This window comes from Cynocephalus volans, chromosome 10, assembly GCF_027409185.1.
Source record: "Cynocephalus volans isolate mCynVol1 chromosome 10, mCynVol1.pri, whole genome shotgun sequence".
Taxonomy (NCBI): domain Eukaryota; kingdom Metazoa; phylum Chordata; class Mammalia; order Dermoptera; family Cynocephalidae; genus Cynocephalus; species Cynocephalus volans.
Window position 1 is genome coordinate 103405184 of NC_084469.1, and position 23131 is coordinate 103428314.

At 50.3% G+C, this 23131-nt stretch overlaps 1 protein-coding gene across 12 annotated transcripts in view; it reads left to right on the forward strand.

The window, feature by feature from the left end:
* The window catches only part of SMARCA4 (SWI/SNF related, matrix associated, actin dependent regulator of chromatin, subfamily a, member 4), an 85913-nt gene that overhangs the window by 58028 nt on the left and 4754 nt on the right, over positions 1–23131 (forward strand). For 10 of the 12 annotated variants that reach the window (XM_063112536.1, XM_063112534.1, XM_063112535.1 and 7 more), the window contains exons 25-30: positions 503–666; positions 2628–2855; positions 3108–3206; positions 3466–3543; positions 4249–4467; positions 9612–9865. In XM_063112536.1, the coding sequence (XP_062968606.1) occupies positions 503–666; positions 2628–2855; positions 3108–3206; positions 3466–3543; positions 4249–4467; positions 9612–9865 (1042 nt within the window). The remainder of the gene's footprint in view (positions 1–502; positions 667–2627; positions 2856–3107; positions 3207–3465; positions 3544–4248; positions 4468–9611; positions 9866–23131) is intronic. The other 2 variants (XM_063112541.1, XM_063112542.1) reach the window with 1 other exon arrangement.

Consider the following 23131-nt stretch of genomic DNA (forward strand, 5'->3'; position numbering starts at 1 on the left):
GCTGCTGTGGAACGACATCAGCCATGGAAAAGAATGGGGCAGAATCAGGGAAGTGTCTTGTCTCCAACAGTGCGGCCCTGTGGCCTGGGGGTGCACCGGGTGCCAGGCCCTGTGCTTCAGCCCCACCTCCATTAGTTCTCTCAGCGCCCCATTTTACACAGAGGAGACACAGCCAGCCTGTGGGCACGGGATGGGAGGAGTGGCATTCGGTAGTGAGGTACTGTAAATCTTTTTTTTTTTTTTTTTTTTTAAAGATGACTGGTAAGGGGATCTTAGCCCTTGACTTGGTGTTGTCAGCACCACACTCCCCCAAGTGAGCCACGGGCCGGCCCCGTACTGTAAATCTTAAATCACTCACTAAACGTAGCTCACGGCCAGGGGCTAAGGGAATAGCTGAGGTTTATGTGGCACCTGGGGGACACTGGTGGGCGCTGGCTCACCATCCTCCACACCCACTCCCTCCAGAGTCCCCAGCTGACCCCGTGTCCCCTGTGCCCATCAGGAACCACAAAAGCAGAGGACCGTGGCATGCTGCTCAAGACCTTCAACGAGCCTGGCTCCGAGTACTTCATCTTCTTGCTCAGCACCCGGGCTGGGGGGCTCGGGCTGAACCTCCAGTCAGCCGACACTGTGATCATTTTTGACAGCGACTGGAATCCCCACCAGGTAAAAGCAGGCTGGAGGGGGACAAGGGAGAGAGGGCATCCATGAAGCCTTGTGGAGATACTGCCCCATCTTGAGCGTCCACTGGCCTCTGCAACTTTCTCCTGGACCCCAGGAGGAGCTGCACCTGCACCTCCTTCGGTTGGCAGGGAGAAAGCTGGAGAGGATTTACCCTCCTGTGTTCCTCAGAATAAAAACAGCCATTTCTTCTGATTATGAAAGCTACGTATTTCTCTGTTATTTAAAAGAAAACCGCTGGAATAGCATAATGTGAAAATAGTGGAAAATACCCCTAAGCCTGAGCTGTCACTGTGCTGTGACCCCTCCAGGCTTGCTTTTGACAGCAAAATTTGGTACGAACTCTCCATGTATTTTGTTTATTGCCTGCTGTCATTACTTAGCCATGTGTCCCATGTGGGCCTCCATGCCAGTAGATCCTGGAACATGCTATTTTAGAGAGAAAAGTTTTCAAATAAGTGAACTTTTCTCTATGTTTTATCCTAAAAGTAGTAAGTTCTTGTTTTTGTCAAAATGCAAATAACAGTAGCATAAAGTGCAGAGACCCTTCTTCCCCTTCCCCACCAGTCCCAGTGTTTTCTGAGCATCTGCTAGCATCTGTCTGTGCATGTGCATGTATATGCTGATTCTGACACAGACGTAGGAAGTTCTAGAATGGATCTCTTCCATTCAGCAGTTGATGATGATCCCCCGTCCTCAAGAGGACACATGACTCTGCCCAGCCGTGTCGTCAGCTGCCAGGTGTCCCCACCTATAGCTGCCCCAGGTTGGCCCTACTCAAACCCTGGTTGGCAGGTGACTGGGTTTCTGTGCAGCAGCACAACCACTAGCTCCTCAGGGAGCCCTCCTGTCCCTCTCTCAGAGCACTTGTGCAAGGACCCTTGGCCAGGTCAGCCCTGAGAGGTGAGACCGCTTCGCCCACAGCAGTGTTCTTTTCACATTCTGGTTCTTTGTGCCAAAGTGGTTTCTCCCCAACCACGGGGCACCAGTAGCATAGCCCACCTGATGGGTGAGTGACCTGGGTGGTCACTAATCTCAGTCTGGGGAAGAATTCCCACCCAGTCCCTGATGACTGGCCAGTTTCTAGAAAGGTGGTTGGGTGCACTTCCCCCGTCAGCAGGCAGATGCCCCATGGAGCCTGTTATCAGTGACACAGTGAGATATCAGAGGCAACCGCAGGGCCAGAGCGGGGGCTGAGTGGTGGACTTGAGACTCTCTTGTGCCCTGCCAAGAGTTGCCTCTGCCGCCCCCACTGAGTGCCAATTTCGAGTTTGGAAGCATCACTGCTCCCCAGCCTGCCACGCAGCTCTTGGGCACACGGACAGGGTTTTGTGGGAGCCTCCTTGGTCTGTGCTAGAGAGAACGATAAAAATAACATTCACAGCCACGGCTACCATTTAGGCACTGACTACATCAGTCACTGGGCTGCACTCCCAACACCCATTTGCTCATTTAATCTGCACAGTAGCCACAAGAGGGGCCATGTCAACAGAGTGAGTTCTGAGGCTCAGAGAGGTTGGGCCTGAGCCCTGGTTGCACAACAAGGAAGTGGCAGGGCCCATAGTCACCATGATGCTGCCTGGCTTTGCCTGTCCTGTACGTGGCATCTTTGACCATGATAAGGACATACCCAGACCTGTGTAGCTGTGATCAGAGCTGCTTGGGCATATAATCCCCTGGGGATTGTTGTCTTTCTTTCCAAGTATCTGTCAGATCCCAGTAAGGCGGGAAGTGACCTGGTCAGATGGGGGCACAGGCTCCGGGTCCTGTTCCCAAGCTCCCGGCTCACATAGTTGCTGGTGGGATGGGCAGAGTTGCCAGGCGGTGGGGTGGCACTCGAATCAGAATGCCCCCACCTCCAGTGCCAGCATGTCACAAGGTCACCTTCCTCCTTAATGACACCCCAGGAAGCTACTTGGGAAATGACTGGTGTCTCACTCCTCCAGGACCTGCAAGCACAGGATCGTGCCCACCGCATTGGGCAGCAGAATGAGGTACGCGTGCTCCGCCTCTGCACAGTCAACAGCGTGGAGGAGAAGATCCTGGCTGCGGCCAAGTACAAGCTCAACGTGGACCAGAAGGTGATCCAGGCAGGCATGTTCGACCAGAAGTCATCGAGCCATGAGCGGCGTGCCTTCCTGCAGGCCATCCTGGAGCACGAGGAGCAGGATGAGGTGAGCCCAGCGCCGGACCTGACCCCCTCCCCGGCGTGAGTGGTGGACGCATGAGCGGCTTTCATTTTTGTTTTTTTACCTTTTTTGCACTCTTATTTTTTTTGCATCCCTTTGGAGTAAAGGGAGTGTGGGCTGAAAGGAAAGAGGATGAGTACTTGCTTTTTCTTTGAAGTGGTTTTTTTTTTTCAAAACTGCTGGTGAAAGATGCCGGATTGACAGCCCTGGAGACTGAAGTCCTCTATTTATCCACAGAGCAGACACTGCAGCACGGGCAGCGGCAGTGCCAGCTTCGCCCACACTGCCCCTCCGCCAGCGGGCGTCAACCCCGACTTGGAGGAGCCACCTCTAAAGGTGAGAGGGGTAGTTCAGTCTCCATGCCCATTCAATCCTCGGCTTCTCGGCTGAGACATGGCCAGCAAGGGCCCTGATCCCACGGAGCGTGTGTGTGCGTGTGCGTGTGTGCCTCTCGCTGCCGTGTGGGTCCCCATCCACCGCAGCCGGACTGGGACCACCAGCTCATTTCCCACGGACCGCTGCCGCTCGCCTCCGAGCCCGGCCGCCGCCCAGCCCGGCACCCCCGCAGCCAAACTAAAGCTTTGCCATCTTATAGGAGGAAGACGAAGTACCCGACGATGAGACCGTGAACCAGATGATTGCCCGGCATGAGGAGGAGTTTGACCTGTTCATGGTAAGTATTGCTGCAGGATGGCATGGGGCCCACATACCCCACCCCCCTGATGCCACGAAAAAAGCAAAAAGTCTTAGTGACAATGGTGGCGTCCCTAGCAGGTACTGCTGCTAGGGGCAGGTGTGTGACCCGCTCATGCCTCCCAACTGACCCAGCCTTTATCCCTGGCCTCCTATGCATGGCATAGGGATGGTGGGAAACACACGGCTCCCCTCTGCTTGTGGCCCTCAGGCTCATCCTCCTGGGTCTGTTTAATGATGAGACCTTGACAGCTCTGCCCACACTGGCCACAGCCCTAGCCCTGGCCCTGGCCCCCGGGCTGACGAAGACCTCGGTCATAGAAGCCCCTGGCCTAGTGAAGGCACAAAGTCAGAGTGGGGCCCTCTGGGCTCGGCATGCCTCATACCTTTCACTGAGGCTGTGCCCTGGACCTGCCACACCCTGTTGCCCTTCTGCTGGGGTGTGCGACTCTCCCCATCTTTCCCAGTTTTGTCTGTGCGCCAAGGCAGAGCCCCTAGCCAGGGTCTGATATAGCAGCCAGCCTGGGTCAGCCACTGTAAAACCGAGAGCTGCTGTTTAACTGCCGTGACAGCCTTGGTTCCCGAGGGCAGAGGTGATGTGCCCCCCACCCCCCACGAGCAAGCCTCCACTGGTGGCTGTCCCCAGTGCTGATGCCTGTCTCCCTCTCTGTCCCACGCCCGTCAGCGCATGGACCTGGACCGTAGGCGTGAGGAGGCGCGCAACCCCAAGCGGAAGCCTCGGCTCATGGAGGAGGACGAGCTGCCCTCGTGGATCATCAAGGATGATGCCGAGGTGGAGCGGCTGACCTGTGAGGAGGAGGAGGAGAAGATGTTCGGCCGCGGCTCCCGCCACCGCAAGGAAGTGGACTACAGTGACTCGCTGACGGAGAAGCAGTGGCTCAAGGTACATGCCGGAGAGGGCCGCCACCCCGCACATGCTGCGGGCCCGGAGAGCAGAGCCCTGCTGCCACCAGACATGCAGGCTTCCCTCCCACCGTTCTTAAGTTGGGCTTCATTAATTGTTGCAAGGCTTCTGTCGTGGGCCGGGGACGCTCGCTTCCCCCTGCTCCACTGCGGACATCAGGAAGGGGCCCATGCTATCACCTAAGCAGCCCGAACCTGCTGTTGAGTATCACGGGCCTTTCAAGGATGAGGGTTCACCTCTTCATGAGGTTAAAACAACACTGCTGATGTCAGCAAGGTGCCGGCCTTCCGAGTACCTGTCGATAGGGAAAACACAGTGGCAGATTACTGACCTCAAGTCACCCTACGAGGTGATTTGGAGCACTGACTGGGCTGGGGGTCAGGCATCCCCGCTTTGGGCAAGTCACCCCCATGAGCTGGATTTCTCACTCAGCTGTGGGGGCAGGAGGGTATGAGGCATGCGGCTGCTTGTGGAGGTGATGTGAGAGCTCGTGTCAGCAGGTGGCACTGGTCCTCAGTGCAGCAGCTGCAGGTAGCCAAGTCACAGAGGTGTGATGCCCGTGGGCCCTCCCAGCTTGGCCTCCTTCCCTCCTTCCCCCAACCTAGCCCAGGGCGTACTGTGCTGGGTGCTCAGCACTGAGGTCAGTGCAGGTTACAGTGACAAATGAGTGCAGAGGTGATGATTAAGAATCCTGCCCTGAAGTCATGCCATAGAAATGTCCCTGAAGCAACAATGCTCAGAAGGCAGCTGGCAGCTTTCGGCCATGCTGTGCCAAGAGCCACACCCAGTAATGAGCAGTGTGGCTCTGCCCATGTGGCCAGGCAACCCAGGTCCCCTCCTGGGAGCTCAGAACACCCCAGATTCATGAGCTTGCCTGCTGAGCTGTGCATGAGGGGGCTGTTGGAGCACGCCAGGGAGCCAGGCGAACCTTAGTATTCTATCTCACTCTCTAGCCACCAGCCCGTTCTCAAGCAGAATATTCCAGGGCCACAAAGAGAAGCCCTAAGAAGAGGGAGTGTGGGCCAGACGCAGAACTGTGTGGCAGCAAGCCTGTGCGGCTCCCGTGGGAGTTTCACCAGCCCTGCATTTGTAGACAGCAGGTGCCCTTTAAAGTTAAATTCAACCCACATGCTGATGTTTTGTGTACCTTTCCTTAGACGTACTTTACATACCATACAATTCACCCTTTTAAGGTGTATAGTTTAGTGGTTTTTAGTATATTCACAGAGTTGTGCAGCCATCTCCATAATCAATTTTAGAACATTTCATCATCCTGGAAAGAAGCCCTTCTCTGATCTACTGTTTCTCCTTGATTCCTTTATTCCCTCCAGCCTCAGGCAACATTAATCCACTTTCTGTCCTATGGTTTCGCCTATTCTGGACATTTCATAGCAGTGGAATCATAAGAATATGTGATCTTTAGCTTAGCATAATATTTTCAAGGATTATCCGTGTTGTAGTGTGTGTCAGTGCTTCAGTCTTTTAAGTCTAAATACTGTTCCATTGTATATGTATGCTACATTTTGTTTATCCATTTATTAGTTGATAGATATGGGGTTGTTTCCACCTTGGGGCCATTATGAATAATCCTTCCATGAACATTGGAATACACAGAATACATGTTATTGTGTGGGCAGATGTTGGGAGGGGAATTATTCACCTAGGAGTGGAGTTACTGGGTCACATGGTAACTCTGCATTTAATCATCTGAGGAACCACCAGACTGGTTTCCAAGGTGGCCACACCATTTTACATTCCCACCAGCAGGGTATGAGGGTTCCAATGTCTCCATGTCCTCACCAACCCTTATACTCTCACCTTTTGATTCCAGGCATCCTAGTGGGTGCGAGGTGGCCTCTCCCTGTGGTTGTCATTTGCGTTTCTCTAATGGCCAGTGGTGTGGAGCATCTTTTCATGTGCTTGTTGGTCATTCTATATCTTTCATAGAGAAATGTCTATTGAAGTCTTTTGCCTGTTTGTAAAATGTATTGTTCTTTTTATATTATTGAGTTGTTAGAGTTCTTTACAATTCCCTTATCAGAGATATGATTTGCAAATATTTCCTGCCATTCTGTGGGTTCTTTGTTGGTTTTTTTTGTCTGAGACTTTTTTGTTTTTTGTTTTGGTGGCTGGCTGGTATGGGGATCTGAACCTTGATCTTGGTGTTATAACACCATGCTCTAATTGAGCTTTCTACTTTCCACTTTCTTGATGGTATCCTTTGAAGCACAAAAGTTTTGAATTGTACTTAGAGGTTATGTGTTTTTCTTTTTAGCTTGTGTTTAGGGTCATATCTAAAAAAAAAAAAAACATTGGGCTGGCCCGTGGCTCACTCGGGAGAGTGCAGTGCTGTTAACACCAAGGCCGTGGGTTCGGATCCTATATAGGGATGGCCAGTTCGCTCACTGGCTGAGCGTGGTGCTTACAACACCAAGCCAAGGGTTAAGATCCCCTTACCGGTCATCTTTTAAAAATAAATAAAATAAACATACATCCATCCATACATACATTGCCAAATCTAAGGCCATGAAGATTTAGCTGTAAGAGTCTTGTGTTTAGCTCTTACATTTTGGTTTATGAGCTAAATTTTATATATAGTGTGAGGTAAGGATCCAACTTCATTCTTTTGTATGTGGATATCCAGTTATCCTACCACCACTGTCTATTTTTTAAATTTTTAAAAAAATTTATTATTTTGTTTTATTTTTTGTTGGCTGGCCAGTAGGGGGATCCAAACCCTTTGACCTTGGTGTTATAACACCGCACTCTAACCAACTGAATAACTGGCCAGTCTGAATTTAATTTCATTTTTTGTTGTCAGCTGGCCATTATCCAGCACCACTTTTGAAGAGACTCTTTTTTACCCACAGAGCCTATATCTTATTATTACATGTCCTATTCATATGTACAGTTGTGGAAAATGTAAAACAGGCACTCTGCTATGCTACTGGTGGGCACATCATTGGTACCACTTTTCTGGCAGCCAGTTTGGTGCTGTATGTACCAGAAGCCTGCACAATGCTGCTGGCTGGTTGCCCTGCTGGCCTGACTCCTGCACAGGTGTACCTTGTTTTACTGTGCTTCACAGATACTGTGTTTTTTATAATTTGAAGGTTTGTGGTAGCCCCCGCATCAAGCTAGCCATTTTTCCAACAGTATGCACTTTTTAGCAATAAAGTATTTTTTAATGTATGTACAGTGGGGTTTTCTTTGACATAATGCTACTGCACACTTAGTAGACTACAGTGTAGTTGTAGGTATCTTTTATATGCACCAAGAAACCAAAAATTTCTGTAGCTCTCTTCACTGTGGTAATCTGGAAGTGAACCTGCAGTATCTCCAAGCTGTGCTCGTGTTCATTTCCTAGGACTGCCGTAATAAATTTCCACAACCATGGCAGCTTAAAACAACAAATTTTCTCACCATTCTGGAACGAGAAGTCTGACATCAAAGTGTCGGCAGGGCTGTACTCCCTCCGAAGGTCCTGGGGGAGGATCCGTCCTTGGCTCTTCTGGCTTCTGGTGCCATCAGCGTCCCTTGACTTAACTGCTATATCATCACTTGAGTCTCAGCCTCTGTCCTCACATGGCTTTCTCTCTGTGTCCCTGTGTGTCCCTTTCTGTCTCTTGTAAGGACACTCTCATCAGATCTAGGGCCCCCCAGTACAGGACGATCTCTCCATTTTTGTCTGATTACATCTGCAAGACCTCATTTACAAGTAAAGTCACATTCTGAGGTTCCAGGTGGACTTGAATTTTGGGTATGCTATTAAACCCACTGGGTCCACAGCAGGACCTTCTCTTGGTTTTTCTTGCCTGCTATGTACCCTCCATGCTCCTCCTTTGGTCTGGATGCTACTTTAGCTCTCAGCTCAGTTGCTGCCTCCTCTAGGAGCTGCCCCTACCCTCAACCAGGACACATCTGCCCCACCCTCTAAAAGTCCCACTCACCCTCCTTCCTGGCACTCAACACGTTTGTCAACATATTTATGGGATGTTACTGTCTGATCCATAAGGGGAAGGGACCCTGTCTGGTTCTGTTTGCTGCTGTGTCCTCAGTGCCAGGCCCAGATCCCGGTTTCCCGTCACAGCTGTTTAAGCGTGAGACAAATGACCAGCCTGTCCCTTCAAGTCCAGGGCCCACTTCCTTTTCTGATTCTGAGATCCCCTAGAAACCTGGCTTCTCATTGCTGTGTTTCAGGAATAAAGCATGCAAGTTAGTTATTATTAAAAATTAGTGAATAGGGATTGTTTCTAAATTAATATGGTTCGTATTTGTGTCCTTTACCTTAGCAGTTGCACCATGAGGAATCTGTGTTAAAGTCATTTGGATCCCTGGACCAACCAGCCACCAAAAAAAAAAAGTTTTTGCTTTTATTTTTAGCTGTCATTTATGGCATTAGTTAAAATAGCAACAAAAAAAAAAAAAAAAAAAAAAGGAAACAATCTGAATGCTCCAAAACAAGACAAGGGTAGGTTAAATTAGGGCCCATTGTGTGCTGAAATACTAAACAGACATAAAAAAAAATTATGTTGTGGGATAATAACCAGCATGCGGTAAGCAGCGTGGTCCGTGGGCTGCAGTTTAATGTTTTCAGTGCACATGTGTGTGATAAAGGCTGGGGAGAGTTCTGGAGGTGGATGGTGGTGAGGGTTGCACAGCACTGTGAATGTGCTTTACACCACTGAACTGTATACTTACAGGTGGCTAACGTGGCGAAGTGTATGTTGTGTGTAACTTATCACTATCTTAAAAAACACAGGGCGAGACTAGAGTGCAGGTGTTCAGGGAGTCATCTCTGGGTGGAGGGATTTCAGGCTCACATTCTATCTCCACAAAAAGAGGATATGACTCCTTAACTTGGCAGGAAGTACAACCATTAATTATTGAAGGACAGGCATGTGTGGGGTGCCTGCCAGGGGGTTAGTGCTGGACTTCCTCTGCCTGTTCATAGACCCATCGGGACTCCAGTGTGTGCTGTACCCCAAGCTAGCCACGCTGGAAGGACGACAGGTGTGGGGGACCCTCCTCCCCGCCCTATCCGGGCCCCTGGGTTTGCGTCGCGGCCTCTTCTTGTCAACCTGGGTGCTGGCTGTCCTATTTTACTACTATTGACCCTGAAGGCCATCGAGGAGGGCACGCTGGAGGAGATCGAAGAGGAGGTCCGGCAGAAGAAATCGTCACGGAAGCGCAAGCGGGACAGCGACGCCGGCTCCTCCACACCGACCACCAGCACCCGCAGCCGTGACAAGGACGATGAGAGCAAGAAGCAGAAGAAGCGCGGGCGGCCACCTGCCGAGAAGCTGTCCCCAAACCCACCCAACCTCACCAAGAAGATGAAGAAGATCGTGGACGCCGTGATCAAGTACAAGGACAGGTAAGTGGAGGAGGCGGGGCGGCCGGCGTTCTGGAGGGGCCTTCCGTGGAGCAGGCCTGGCCTCTGTGCTCTGGCCTTCCTTGCTCAGAGCCTGTGGGCCACTGGCTTGTTCTGTCATTCCCGAACATTGGTTGCGTTTCATGTGGCAGTGCCTGCCCTTGTGGAACTGCTGTCCTGAAGTAAGGCAGCACACGAGTGGAATCGGCCATGATGAGGGTGGAAACAGTACATGGAGAGGAGGTAGAGCAGCAGTGCCGGTTTCAGGGAAGGTGACATTTGAGAGGAACCCTGAGGAAGGGACATTCAGGGACAATCTGGGGTGGAGAGGTCCCAGGAACAGCAGTAGTCTGGCAGGTTCGAGGTCAGCAAGGAGGCGAGGGGGAAGGAAGAGGTACACATGGTGATGGGCACCGATTGCGTGGCCAGGGGCGGCTGGATCAGAGCAAGTGGTTTTCCTACTCTGGTCCTCTCCCACCCCCGTGGTCCTCCTGGCCTCCCTGAGCCACCGTGGGTCAGCCCCAGTGGACAAGACAAAAACCAGACTTCTGCTTTCTGCTGGGCTCTGCTGCAGGCACTGGGGTCCTGAGACCAGCATATGATTCAACTGTGGCCACAGCCCAGTGGTGGGTCATGATGTCCACTTGGGAACCATGAGTACTATTTAAACAAGAAGAGACTGTTGATGTCAGGTGGCTCTCCAAGGAGATGCGCACATCCCGCCAGCTGGGGTGGGCTAGGGTGCGGGAGCAGCGGGAGGCCTGGCCCTGCGCAGCACTCACTCAGTCGTCCCTGCTCCCGGGTCTTAGCCTACTTCCTGGTACATGGCCAGTACGACTGTCCCCATTACAGGAGGTCTGTACAGCTTGATTTGATGATAATAGTTTGCAGTTAGTCATGAAGCAAAGTGTGGGAGAATTTTATCTGTTGGAAGGAAAAATGTGTCCCTCACACATGTATCCCGGTATGAGCCTTCAGTGCACCATTTGGAAAGCCTTCACCAAGCACGAAATTTTAGGGGGTGGTAACAATTGTAGGACCTAAATCAATGGGTACAAATTGCCATTATAAAAGACTCTTTCGGGCCAACTCCGTGGCGCACTCGGGAGAGTGCGGCGCTGGGAGCACAGCAGCGCTCCCGCCGCGGGTTCGGATCCTATATAGGGATGGCCGGTTGGCTCACTGGCTGAGTGCGGTGCGGCCGGTCACAAAAAAAAGACAAAATAAATAAATAAATAAAATAAAAGACTCTTTCTTTCCTGGAAGAGAAACAAATGAGGTGAAGAGGAAACATTCATGTTCAACTGCCAGCTCCAAGAGTGTAACGAGTATCAGTGAGAAGTATCATACATTGACTGATTTGCAAAATTCACCTCTGAGACACAGTCCACAAAGAAGAAAGTTAAATGGAGGATTTACTTTTTTAAAATACAGAATACTATTTATTTAATATATGAAATGTGCAAAAATCTAATGAAAATGACTGACCCGCATGGTTTACTCCTAATGACATTCTTACAAGGGAAACTTGAAATTGCCAAAATGAAGATGACCCAGGAAGGTCAGTGGGGAGAGGATGGACTTTTCAATAAATCACGCTGACTTTCTGGATATCCATACAGAGATGAACTTTGACCCCCAGCTCACATCATATACAAATATTCATTTGAAATGGATTATAGATGTAAAAATGTGAAAGGTAAGGTAAAACAAAAGTCTAGAAGAAGGTATGGGAGAAAATCTTCATGGCCTTGGATAGGCATCAATTTCTTCGACAGGGCACAAAAACCACTAATCATTAATGATTAAAAACTAGACTTCACTGAAAGTAAGAACATCCATTCATCAAAGGACACCATCTGAAGACAGTGAAAACTGCTGCCGCAGACTGGGAAGAAAGAACCCAATTTGGACAAGAGGTGTGAACAGACATCTCCCAGAAGGTATTTGGGGCACCAGTCAGCATGGCCAAGGGAACCCGGTATCATTGTGTTGGCATCATAACCTCAAGGAAATGTGCGTAAAAACCAGAGTGAGGTGCCTCTGTACACTCACCAGGTTGGCTGAGATGCCTGTAAGCGTTGGCAAGGATGTGGAGTAATCTGACCTCACAACCTGCCCTGCTTACAGGCATGTCCAGCTCTTCGTAGTATCTTCTAAAGCTCAACCTGCACACACCCTCTGACCCAGCAACTGTAGTCCCAGTTTTATACCCAGGAGAGCTATGTGCACGTGTCCACACGGACAAGTGCTTCCATGCAGCTTTGTCAGAATCCCCTAAAACAGGAGTCAGCCCTGTGTATGTCTACAGGGGAATGGATCGGTGGTGGCCAAATTGTACAGGGTGGTTCTCACAGTCCAAGAAAGACACCAGGGCTACCCGGAAGAAGAGTTTTATACTTTGTTTAATGAAAGAAGCCAGACAGTAAAGACACCTACTGTATGCTCCCAGTTCTGTGAAGTTCAAAAGCTGAACCACAGTGATGATTGTTGAACAGTGGTTACCTCCGATGGAGGAATTAACAGGAAAGCTGCAAGAGAGGGCCTTCACTTCTGTAGATCTGGATGTGTACATCAAGATATACACTTAAGATATGTGCACTTTCCTATATTACGTTATATCTTGGTTCTTAAGGAAAAAAATGATTCTAGTCTTAGACCTGCTAGAAAAAAAATTTTAAAAATGAGACATTTGGAAACTGCATACTGAGCTTGATAAGGCCTCGATATTTTCAAAGAGAAAAGTATGGCAAGTGTTAGTCCATGTTCTTATTCAGTCTTAGATGTACCAATAAAGCTGCTTTAGGACCACAGTTGTGTGTCATGTGACAAAAGAGAAAATGTCTCCTGTCCTCATATCCTCCTGGAACAGATGGATTCACAGAACTGGGAGTTGCCCATTGGACTGGGAATAACTGCACTGGAATTACAGGGGGGAGAACAAATACGAGTATTAAAGGAAACTCCCAAGTGCTGATGTGGAGAAACGTTTTGTTTGCAGTTAGTGTGGGTTGGTCCACTCACTGCAGTGTTCTTTGCTGGTGGTCAAATGGGAAAAGATCAGTCGGGGCACAACTCAGGAAAGATAGTCACATTTTTCTGGTTGGAGAGCTGCCTCATTTGGCAAATAATTTCAAAGATGATGTTTGGGTTCAAAATTGGCGTATTTCATGGATCTTAGTGGCAGTCCTAACTAAATTTGAAACTGAGGGGAAACAACAATGTAATTCACTCTGCTGTAAGGTTCAGGAACAGTCAAAGACCACCCTCGGGATTCCCGGGACTCTGTGGAAGCTGTTATCTTCATGGTCACAGTTTACTGCAGTGAAAGGCTACTGCAGTAAAATCAGCCAAGGGATCCCCACACCAGCCAGCCACCAAAAAAGTAAACAAATTAAAAATATCAGCCAAGGAAATAGGCACACAGGGCAGTGTCCAGGATGGTTCCTGATGCAGAGCTTCCAGTTGTCCCCTCCTCGTGGAGTTGCTGACAGTGCTGACTTGCCTATTGATGCTGAGATGATACCTAATGTTGCCAACCAGGGAAGCCTCAGTGTTCAGAGTTTTTATCGGGACTCAGTCATGTAGGCATGGGTGACCATGCATGTGGCTGACCTCAGTCTCCAGCCCCTCTGCAGGTCAGGCTGATACTGCATGACCCAGAGCCCCCACCCTAAATCACCTTAGACTCTTCAGTCCCAGGGCCTCCAGGTAAACACATACCCCAGTCAGGTGTCTTTCAGGGCCTTGGACACCTCCCAGGAACCTAGGGTAAAGGCTCATTTTGCACAAAGCTAAATTCCTTGTGACACACCTGTCAGACACTTGGAAGGTTCCAAGTGACTGGCTACTGTGGCAGGTGGTACTCATGAGTCACACCCGGCCCCTCCTTAGCCCAGCCCATCTGCACCACATTGAAGAGAGCTTGAGTTGAATAAAATTAGATGTCACTTACCAGCTCACTTTTTTGCCTCAAGCTTTCCGTTACTCCTTTCCAGAAGACAAAAGAAAACATTCAAGAAAAACATTTGGATTATGTTTTTTTTTTTGTTTTTTGGCAGCTCTCTGCCATGGGGATCCAAACCCTTGACCTTGGCATTACAAGGCGGTGCTGAAACCAACTGAGCTAACTGGCCAGCCCTGGATTGCTTTTCTTTAATTTGCTTTCCAGAACCCTCTAATTAACTAAGCTCAGTGATTGAGTTAAACATGGAGCTTGAGAGAGAATGAATCGTTAAAGCTTGCTTCTTCATGGACACCAAAGAATGATTACAGCATGTCATCATCGTTGGGTTGAGTCAGAGGCCTGCCTTGCCAAGAGGAGAGTGTGCTTCTGCAAGTACTGTTCCCAATGACTGTATGTGGAAGCCGGGTTGTCCCTTGATGTGGTGATGCCCAAGGACAGAGGTGGCTCAGCCAGGCCCCTGCTGGTATGTCGGAGCAAGACACTTGTGGAAAGGCATGGGCACCCTTCCTGTCCATTGGAATCATTCAGAATGTTGCTTTTGATGGTTTATTTTGACATTTTTTAGCTCCCCTAGGTTAGCATTTTAGTACCAGTGAGTGGAATTGCACTTGGTATTACCTTTGTGTTTACATCATTGAATGTGTACAGTTGTCTTCTCAGGAAGCTTTTACTCTGTTCATTCCTACTTGGATGCCAGGTTGCCACGCCGATCCCTCCCAGGGCCTCTGGTGCTGTGTAGGTGGTGCTCCCTGGAGTGGTGCAGTGCCCAGCTGTTGCAGCTGCCACCCTGTATGTCATCCTTCATGCTCTGGGCGCAGTGCAAATGCCTTTCCTGCTGAAGGGTCCAGTCCGTGGAGCTTAGAGAGCAGTGCAGTTCTGGTTGAGCAGTGCTGGGCTGGGTGTCTACCCTGAAAGTCAGCAGGGTCCCCCCAGAGGAGAGGGGGTGCAAGCGTCACCCACAGAGGGAATGGCATGTGTGGAGGCCTGGAAGCTGGAGTGCACAGGTGTCCAGGACGGGAGGAAGCCGAGCAAGGCCCAGGGTCTCAAGGGGGGGCTGAACCAGCACCTTGGCTTTTGCAGGCATCCCAGGCCACATGCCTGCTGCTCTCGGAGAGAGCACTTCTCCTTGGTGGAATGAAATCTCAAACCACATTGAAGAACTTGCCAATGTCAAAACCAGATGAAGAAATTAAGTTGGAAGGAGGAACTTTTACTTTAAAATCAAAACATGCAGGGCCGAGCCCGTGGCGCACTTGGTAGAGTGCTGCGCTGGCAGCGTGGCGACGCTCCCGCCGCGGGTTCGGATCCTATATAGGACTGACCGGTGCACTCACTGGCTGAGTGCTGGTCACGAAAAAACGACAAAAAAAAAAAAAAAAAATCAAAACATGCAGAAAAATGAAGCACAGGCTCCTAGGTCAGGGCTCTGTATACTGCCAATTGGTGTCTTTGTCCCTGGATCCTTTAAGAGTGATCAGCAGCGGGTAGCTGAGGCTCTCTGGGGCATCTCCCTCAGTCTTCCCCTCCAGCTGCTGTCTCGGGTCTGGCCTTGGTGTGGGGTTCTACCCCTGACAGCAGTTGGGCAGAAGCATTGCTGCAGTAGGCACCGAGTGTCAGACAGTGGTGTGGAATATCCTGAATTTGAGGATTGTGCGAGGTCATGTTGAAGAACATCCTCGTTCTCAGGAGACACATCCTGACAGTTTCAGTGCTAAAAGGGGTATGATGTCTGCAATTGATGGTCAGAAAGATGGTGATGTGTACAAGCCTCCCAAACTGAGCCTCACCAGGGCTCTGGCCCCACTGGGTGGGTACTCTGGGTCCCCTTCCTCACTCTCCCCACCTGGAGGCAGGAGCCCTGTGTTGCTGCAGGGTTCCGACTGTCCTAGAGATCAGAGTTCCACACTTGTCTCCGTGCCTCAGTTTCTAAGACTGCTGCACAGGAGCCAAAGTTCCCACATGGAACTGTGAAGGATCCCAGTGGAGGTAACATGGGCCAAGCACACAGCCCAAGGCTAGCACCGCATTTGCTGTGGGAGAGCGGAGCTGGGCCCAAGGAGATGAAGGGCTCGAACGCAGGAGGGGATCTGGTGCCCAGCCAGATTCATGGTGACAGCTTCGGCCTCGGCCTGGCTCAAGGGCTGGCCACCCTGTGCAAGGTCTGTCTGCACTCTCTCTCTGCCCTCCCATGAGCCCTGCACCTCCTTGCCCGGAATTAGAAAGCAGATGGCTCTTCAGATTTGAAAGGTTGTACCAGTGAAACAGGTTACCAGGCTGAAGCATTCTGCAGGAAAGGTCTTACCAGGTAGTAAAAGTGTCTGCTGGGCCGGCCTGTGGCTCACTCGGGAGAGTGTGGTGCTGAGAACACCAAGGCCCCGGGTTCGGATCCCATATACGGATGGCCGGTTCGCTCACTGGCTGAGCGTGGTGCTGACAACACCAAGCCAAGGGTTAAGATCCCCTTACCGGTCATCTTTAAAAAAAAAAAAGTGTCTGCCACCCTCCTCTGATCCCCCAGGGCAGGTCCGGGAGGCCATGAGCTCTGCAGCTCTCGTACTTTGGAAGGCTGTTCTAGGTGTCCTGTAGAGTCTAAGCCAGGGCTGGACGTACTCCAGGAGCAAAGGAGCAAGAGGTGCCCTCGGCCCACGGTTCCAGGTCTGTGGTCATCACTGTCTACGTGATGTCCAGCCTGGAACCTGGTGCTGTGCAGGCCTCTGGCTGGATGAGAGTCACCAAATGTGGACACAGGCTGTGTCCGGGGTGCTGTACCTGAGATAGCTGTGGCAGAGGGCTCAGTAGGGCTCAAAGTCACAGATAGATTAGTCTGAGCAGACTAGGGCTACCTTGGTTGTTGAGCTGTGCTGAGGTTCTGAGCCTGCCTTGGAATTTGCTGGAAGAAGCTCCATCTGCCCTGTTCGTTGGTTTGTTCTGAAGCCTTGACCTTGGTATTATCAGTACCACTCTCTAACCAAGTGAGCTAACCAGCCAGCATCTGCCCTATTTATAAGGCTGACTTCATGCCTGGCCTTCACCCCTGTGGTAGGGATATTTACATGACCAAAAAAAACCCAACAAAAAAACCTGGACAGCTGGCTTAGAACGGTCTTAAAAGTAGAAATACATGTTTAACATAAAACCTTAAGACAGAGCACAGCCTTATAACACTAGGGTTGTGGGTTCAGATCGCCTTAACTTGCCAGCCACCAAAAAACCAAAAGTTTAAGGCAGGGCAGGTACGGACAGAGGCACAGGTATCTGGAGTCGGGAGCAAGTGGGTTTAGGAGAGCAGCTCCCTCCCCATCCTGCCCCTCTATCTTCCTCACCTGGAGTCAGGAGCAGGCTGGCACCCGCAGGAGGGCTGTCGTTTCAGCAAGCATGTGTTACTTTTGTCCGCAGGGAAAACAGTAAAGAAATGTTTATTAAAATTGTAGAAGGTAATGCACAGGTAATACAGGGGCTATAAAATGGAAGATTCAGAACAGTTAAAAGAAAAAAACTAGGTCTGGCCGGTTTGCTCAGTTGGTTAGAGTATGGTGCTGTTCACACCAAGGTACACGGTTTGATTGTTTTACCAGCCACCTGCAAATCAAACAAACAAACAAAAAAAACTAGAGGGAAGGGAAAAGAACAAATAACAGGTCAAAAGGGAAGGTGAAGTAAATATGAAATCATAAAAAATTGGCAAAATTTAAAATAAAGCCAATAGATAGCTAGATAAAAGAATAGGCAGATGAGTTGAGAAACTAATTAAAACTGTAAATTAGGGGCCGGCCTGTGGCTCACTCGGGAGAGCGTGGTGCTGACAACGCCAAGTCAAGGGTTAAGAGCTCCTTACTGGTCATCTTTTAAAAAAACAAAACAAAAAATGTAAATTAAACTGTAAGTTAACTAAAGTTGAAAATTAGCAGGAGGGAAGAAAGACACTGGAGTGAGGGTCTTGGGGGAGGGTGTGGAGATGGGTCTCATGTCCCCCTTCCTACATCCGAGCACCTATGTGTGCCGTGCGTAAATGTACCTCGGTGGCTCATTCTCCCAGCCCCCTGAACCCCAAACACACCCCTACATTCCTCCTGGTAGAACAAAGGACACCCCAGGCCCCTTCTGTTCCTGGTGTTGGGATCCCGCAGTTCCTGCCACTTGAGAAGGGGCTTGCGGCATCCTCTGACTTGGAGCTGCCACAGTTTTAGCAACAGGGACACTAACACTGACTCACTCCGAAAGGGAAGTGTGCTTCTCCCAGCCCTGTTGAAGGTGGCCTTGGCCCCCCTACACCTGCCTCTGGCCCCAGAGACCTGAGGCCAGGCTTGCTTTGCCTTTCGTTTTCAACCTCTCCCTGGTCCTGAGAAGTGCTCTGTGCATCGCGTACTCCTTTGGTCACGGTGCTCTGCACTCTGTTGTGTGAGAACACAGTCCCCACCCCATGGTGTCAGGGACACAAGCATGAACACAGTGCCACACCTGGATCATAATCCAGCTTCCCCCACTTGCCGAGCTCCAGATCTCGCCTTCAGAACCAGAGCGTCAAACCAAGTGGTTTCTCTGGCACCCTCCCTGGCTCATATCACTGACTCAGCCAAGATTGGGTGCGCTCAGGTTGGTGTGGCTGTAGATAGTTATCTGACTTAGAAAGTCAAAGGTGATCAGGCCGGCCTGTGGCTCACTCGGGAGAGTGTGGTGCTGATAACACCAATGCCACAGGTTTGGATCCTATATAGGGATGGCCAGTTAGCTCTCTGGTTGAGCATGGTGCTGACAACACCAAGCCAAGGATTAAGATCCCCTTACTGGTCATCTTTTTTTTAAAAAAAAAAAAAAAAAAGAGAGATCACAGTCCCAGGGCCAGAAGGTTGAGAGAAGATGTTATGGGAAGATGATCTCAAGTGGGCTTGTAGGAAGGAGAGTGGGGCTGAGGTTCTCCAGTGTAAGCAGATAGGGCCACTTCCATACTTAGCAGATAGGATCTACCTTGAGTGCCATCTGCAGCTGATTGCTTGTGGCTGCCTGAAGCTGTGCAGGCTGGATGGACAGTGCCGTGATCCATTTGCAATGTCTGCCATGGTCAGAGGATGAGCAAACCAGGTTGCCAGGCAGTATGTTGCCATCCCCAATGCGGACATCTCTTCTGTTGTCTTTAGCATTCACAACAGGGGTCAGCAAACCATATCTGCAAATCAGAAAAAAGAAAAAAAAATCTGGCCCACCCCTATTTATGTACAACCTGTGGCTTAAGAATGAGTTTTTAGGTGATTTTGAGAAAATCAAAAGAATAATATTTCATGGCGTGAAAAGCATATGAAATTCAAATGTCAGTGTTCATAAATGAAGCTGTATTGGAACACAGCCAAAGCCCACTGGTCTGCGTGTTGTCTGTGGTTGTTATCATGCGACAATGACTGCCTGGCGCATAAAGCCTAAGATACTTTGTGGCTGTTTACGGAAAACATTTGCTGGCCCTTGATTTAGAGCAATGAATAAGAAATGCAGAGCACAGATCCATGACTTAGCCCAGGGGACTTGCTCTTGAGGCCTCCCACGGACTGTATGTCTGTGGTCAGCTCTCACAATCTCTGTGGTTTCTCCATCTGTCAAAAGAGGAATGTGGATGGGTGATGATAGCCCGTGGTTCTGTACATTTGTAATTTACATTGTAATTTAATGTACATTTGTAGTCATATTGTAAATTTCCTTTCAAGGACAATCCCAATCATGTGCTTGAAAGGATGTGTTAATTAGGACTTCTTAGCTCTATATGTTAGGAACTGAGTTCAAACCCCCTCAGGCAGATTGGGAAGAGCCCCTGCTATAGATCATGTCCTCTCTAATGGTGGGGACAGGGCAGTGAATGAAGTGGAGGAAACCTGCTCCAGGAGTTGATGTCTAGCGGCAGGAGAATAACAGATCCTTCATCATCATCTCTGTCATCAGCTGTTCCCAAATCAAGTGGAGCCTGGGCTGGGAGGCATTAGGGCTGTGGCGGGTGCTTCCTTCCTTTATGTCTGAGTTGGGTTCCGGGGCTGGGTGTGCAAGTCTCAAGATTCTTCCAGGATCCCTTGCCCCCATGTCCACCACAGGGAGGCTTGGAGGTGAATGGATTTCCAAAAAGCTTGTTGCCTGCAGAGGCTTTTCCTCAGAGCAGCTCTCATGAAGACAGGAGGCTATTGTGGGCACATGACATGACACTGTGCAGGCGGCTCTTTGTAATTGCTGCTGGAGTCCTTTCTGGAACAGGATGATGGATAAGTGACCTCTCAGAGTGGGGGGCAGTGAGGCACCTCGGTAAGAGGCGACATTGGTGAGACCCAGGTTCAAACTCCTGCTCTGTGACCCCAGAACTTTTAGCCTAAGCCACCTTTGTTCATTTCTGCCTTCATCCGACAAATGTTTATGGAGCTCTGAGTGTATACCAGGCTTTGTACTGGATGCTAGTGATAGAGTGGTGGGTAATCAGACCCAGCCTGGGCCCTTAAGGCTGTGTTCAGTGTTCATGCGGGCTTAGGAGAGGGATGGGCTGGCGAAGACAAAAGGACAGACTGGACATGGTGGGGCAACGAGAATTGCTATGAAGAAAAACTGATCTGGGGAACAGGCCTCATATCTAATAATGGAAAAAGGGAAAATATTGAAGCTTCTAGAAGAAAATGGAAAATCTCTGACCTTAGGGTAGGCAAAGATTTCTTTAACAGGACATGAAAAGCACCAAGAATAAAAGGAAATATTGGTAAATTGGACTTAATTAAAATTTTGGATACATTCATCAAAAGACACCATTAAGAGGGTAAAGAGAAAAGCCATGGATTAGAGCGGGTGTTTGCAGTGAACTCGTCCCACAGAGCACTCCGTGTGGGCTGGCAAAGACGTGAGGAGGCTCTGCTTGAAAGAGGCTTTTCAAAGACCTGCAGCCTGGGGAGCGGTGCTGGGCTTCATTACATACCAAGGAGACATGAAATAGAATTGCAGAGAGATAGCAGTTCACACCCACGGCGTAAGGATTGCTACAGTGTGGCTGCCAAGAAAAAGGACAAGGGTCTCTCACCTGCTGTGGGTAGGGCAACCCCTGGCTCAGTATCTGTCAGAGCTGGCGTTTCCCCACCGTATGACCAAGAGTTTCCTCTCCCAGATGAATCCCCAAGAGCATGGGAACCCAGCACTGGACACAGCCCACACACCCACCAGCAGTGCTGGATAAGTTGCCCAGTGTGTGCCCACACAGGCGCAAAGCAACCATCGCAGTGTGTAAGCAGACCTCATGGACAGCCATGGGGGAGCGGGATGGCCAGGCCTGGCATGGGACCTCCACCTCCACCCCTCACACTCAGCCAGTGCCATTGCCCGGGGTCAGTGCTGGGGGCAGGACTGACAGGAGACCCAGGCGCACCTCCCTGGGGTTACATTTTGTGTTAAGAGATGGGAGGGGGAGCTGGGGGCTGACTGCGGAGGCAACAGGCAGCCAGGCCTGGTCAAGGAGGGCAGCAGCTGTGACGTGCCGACCTCTGATGTGGAGGGGAGGAGGGTCAGGGAGCCAGCTCTTGGCACCAAGCCTGCCGCAGCCACCCCTAAGAGTTGAAGGTAGGCAACTTCCAAGGATTAGAAATGACATCTCAGCACTGAGACAACTACTGTCTGATGGCAGTGGCCTTCCAGGAGGCCTTTGTGGTCCTGGTGCCCTGTCCCTCCCTCACATGCACCTCTTCCACACCGTTCACCCTCATATCTCTTTGTGTCAGAGAAAGGGTCATCAGGCCGCTGACTGGGTGGGCCTTTGTTCCTCCAGGGCGTAGCTCTGCAGAGGTCTATAAGAGGCCTGGTTGGTCCCCATTCTTTGCTGATGGAAGAGAGAGAGAGGGTTTCCACTGTATTATAGCACTAGAGTCCTGCTTCCTGGGCTCCCTTGACAGGGAGCCATCCACTGGGGCGAGGGCCATGCGCCCCTCTTAACCTGGCCACAGTGCACAGCACGCCCTCCATATCCCCACAAACAGAGCTTTTCATGCTGAGGGTTTGCACCATTAATGGGCTGTGAAGTGAATTTAGAGGGTGACAACTGGCATTTCTAAAAAAGGAAATAGGGAAAATACCCAAATATATTGCACTTCTTAAGAGAGACTGTTACATCCAGGAACCTCTGTCATGAAAGCCTGTGCCTGTGTGTTGTGGATCAGAATGTAAAATGTAGCTCTAAAGGTATAGGGAGACACTGCTGTTGGGGGGAGGTGACAGGAGGGCTCTTTGCTTAGAAAATTCCATAGAAGGGAGAGCAGGAGGTGCGGGCTTAGGAGAGGGATGGGCACAGACCCGGCTCTGCCTGGGCTGTAGGAGTAAAGTTACCAAATCAGAGGACAGTCTGTATCTTTCTCCGCAGCCTCAGGTCTGCTTATCCAAGGCAGAGCAGCAAGAGTGTTAGCTACATGCTCTTAGTTTCAGAGCTTATAAACTGGGTTTACCGATTCCATTGCCTGTGGCCAAACCACCCGCAAGCCTGTTTGGGGGAGACAGGACCTCCAGGCTTGGAGGGGGCGTGTCCTCCCTTCTCTGGGACCACACACAGGACCAGGGATGTGGCTGGAGATGCAGCCTGTAAGCAAATGGGGAGACAGCACTTCTTCAGCACACACTAGGGGACCTGTGTGCCTTGCACACTGGTCAAGGAAAGGCCTCAAAGGCAGAGGCTGGAGGCGGGCTCTGAAACTTCTACCTGTTTCCTCATCAGAACAATTGAACAACCTTTGCTCCTCCATCAGGGCTTGGTGTGTGTAAAATGTGTCCAGCTTGCTGCCAGACACAGCCCAAAGGTGATTGCAGTTATCAAGGGCAGGAAGGTATGGGGACAGGATTCCTGCTGGGTCTGGGTCTCAGGAGGCTTTCATGTTGGGGGCCAGGTGAGGGACTTGGTGACGCACAGAAACACCGTGGGCTGGCCGGTTATCTCAGTTGGTTAGAGTGCTGTGTTGTAACACCAAGGCCAAACATTTGGATCCCTGTACTGGCCAACTGACAAAAGAAAAAGAAAAAATCTCCAAAATGAGCAAGAGGCTGCCCAGGGTCCCCACAGGATTGGCTACAGGAAGTCAGGCCTGGTGGATCCGCCCACCGCTGACATTGTGAGTGCAGGAGCCTCCTGTGACAAAACTGTTAGGTTGTCACTGCTGTCTTCCAGGACAGTAAACAAACAGAAACAAGAACCGGATGCACTCAGGACGCCCAGACAGATGGCGGAGACGGCGGGATTGTGAGGCAGGCTGCTCTGTCCTTTGGGATTTTCTTGAGAAGAAAATAAGGAAAGAAGCAGTGCTGGTGAGGCATTC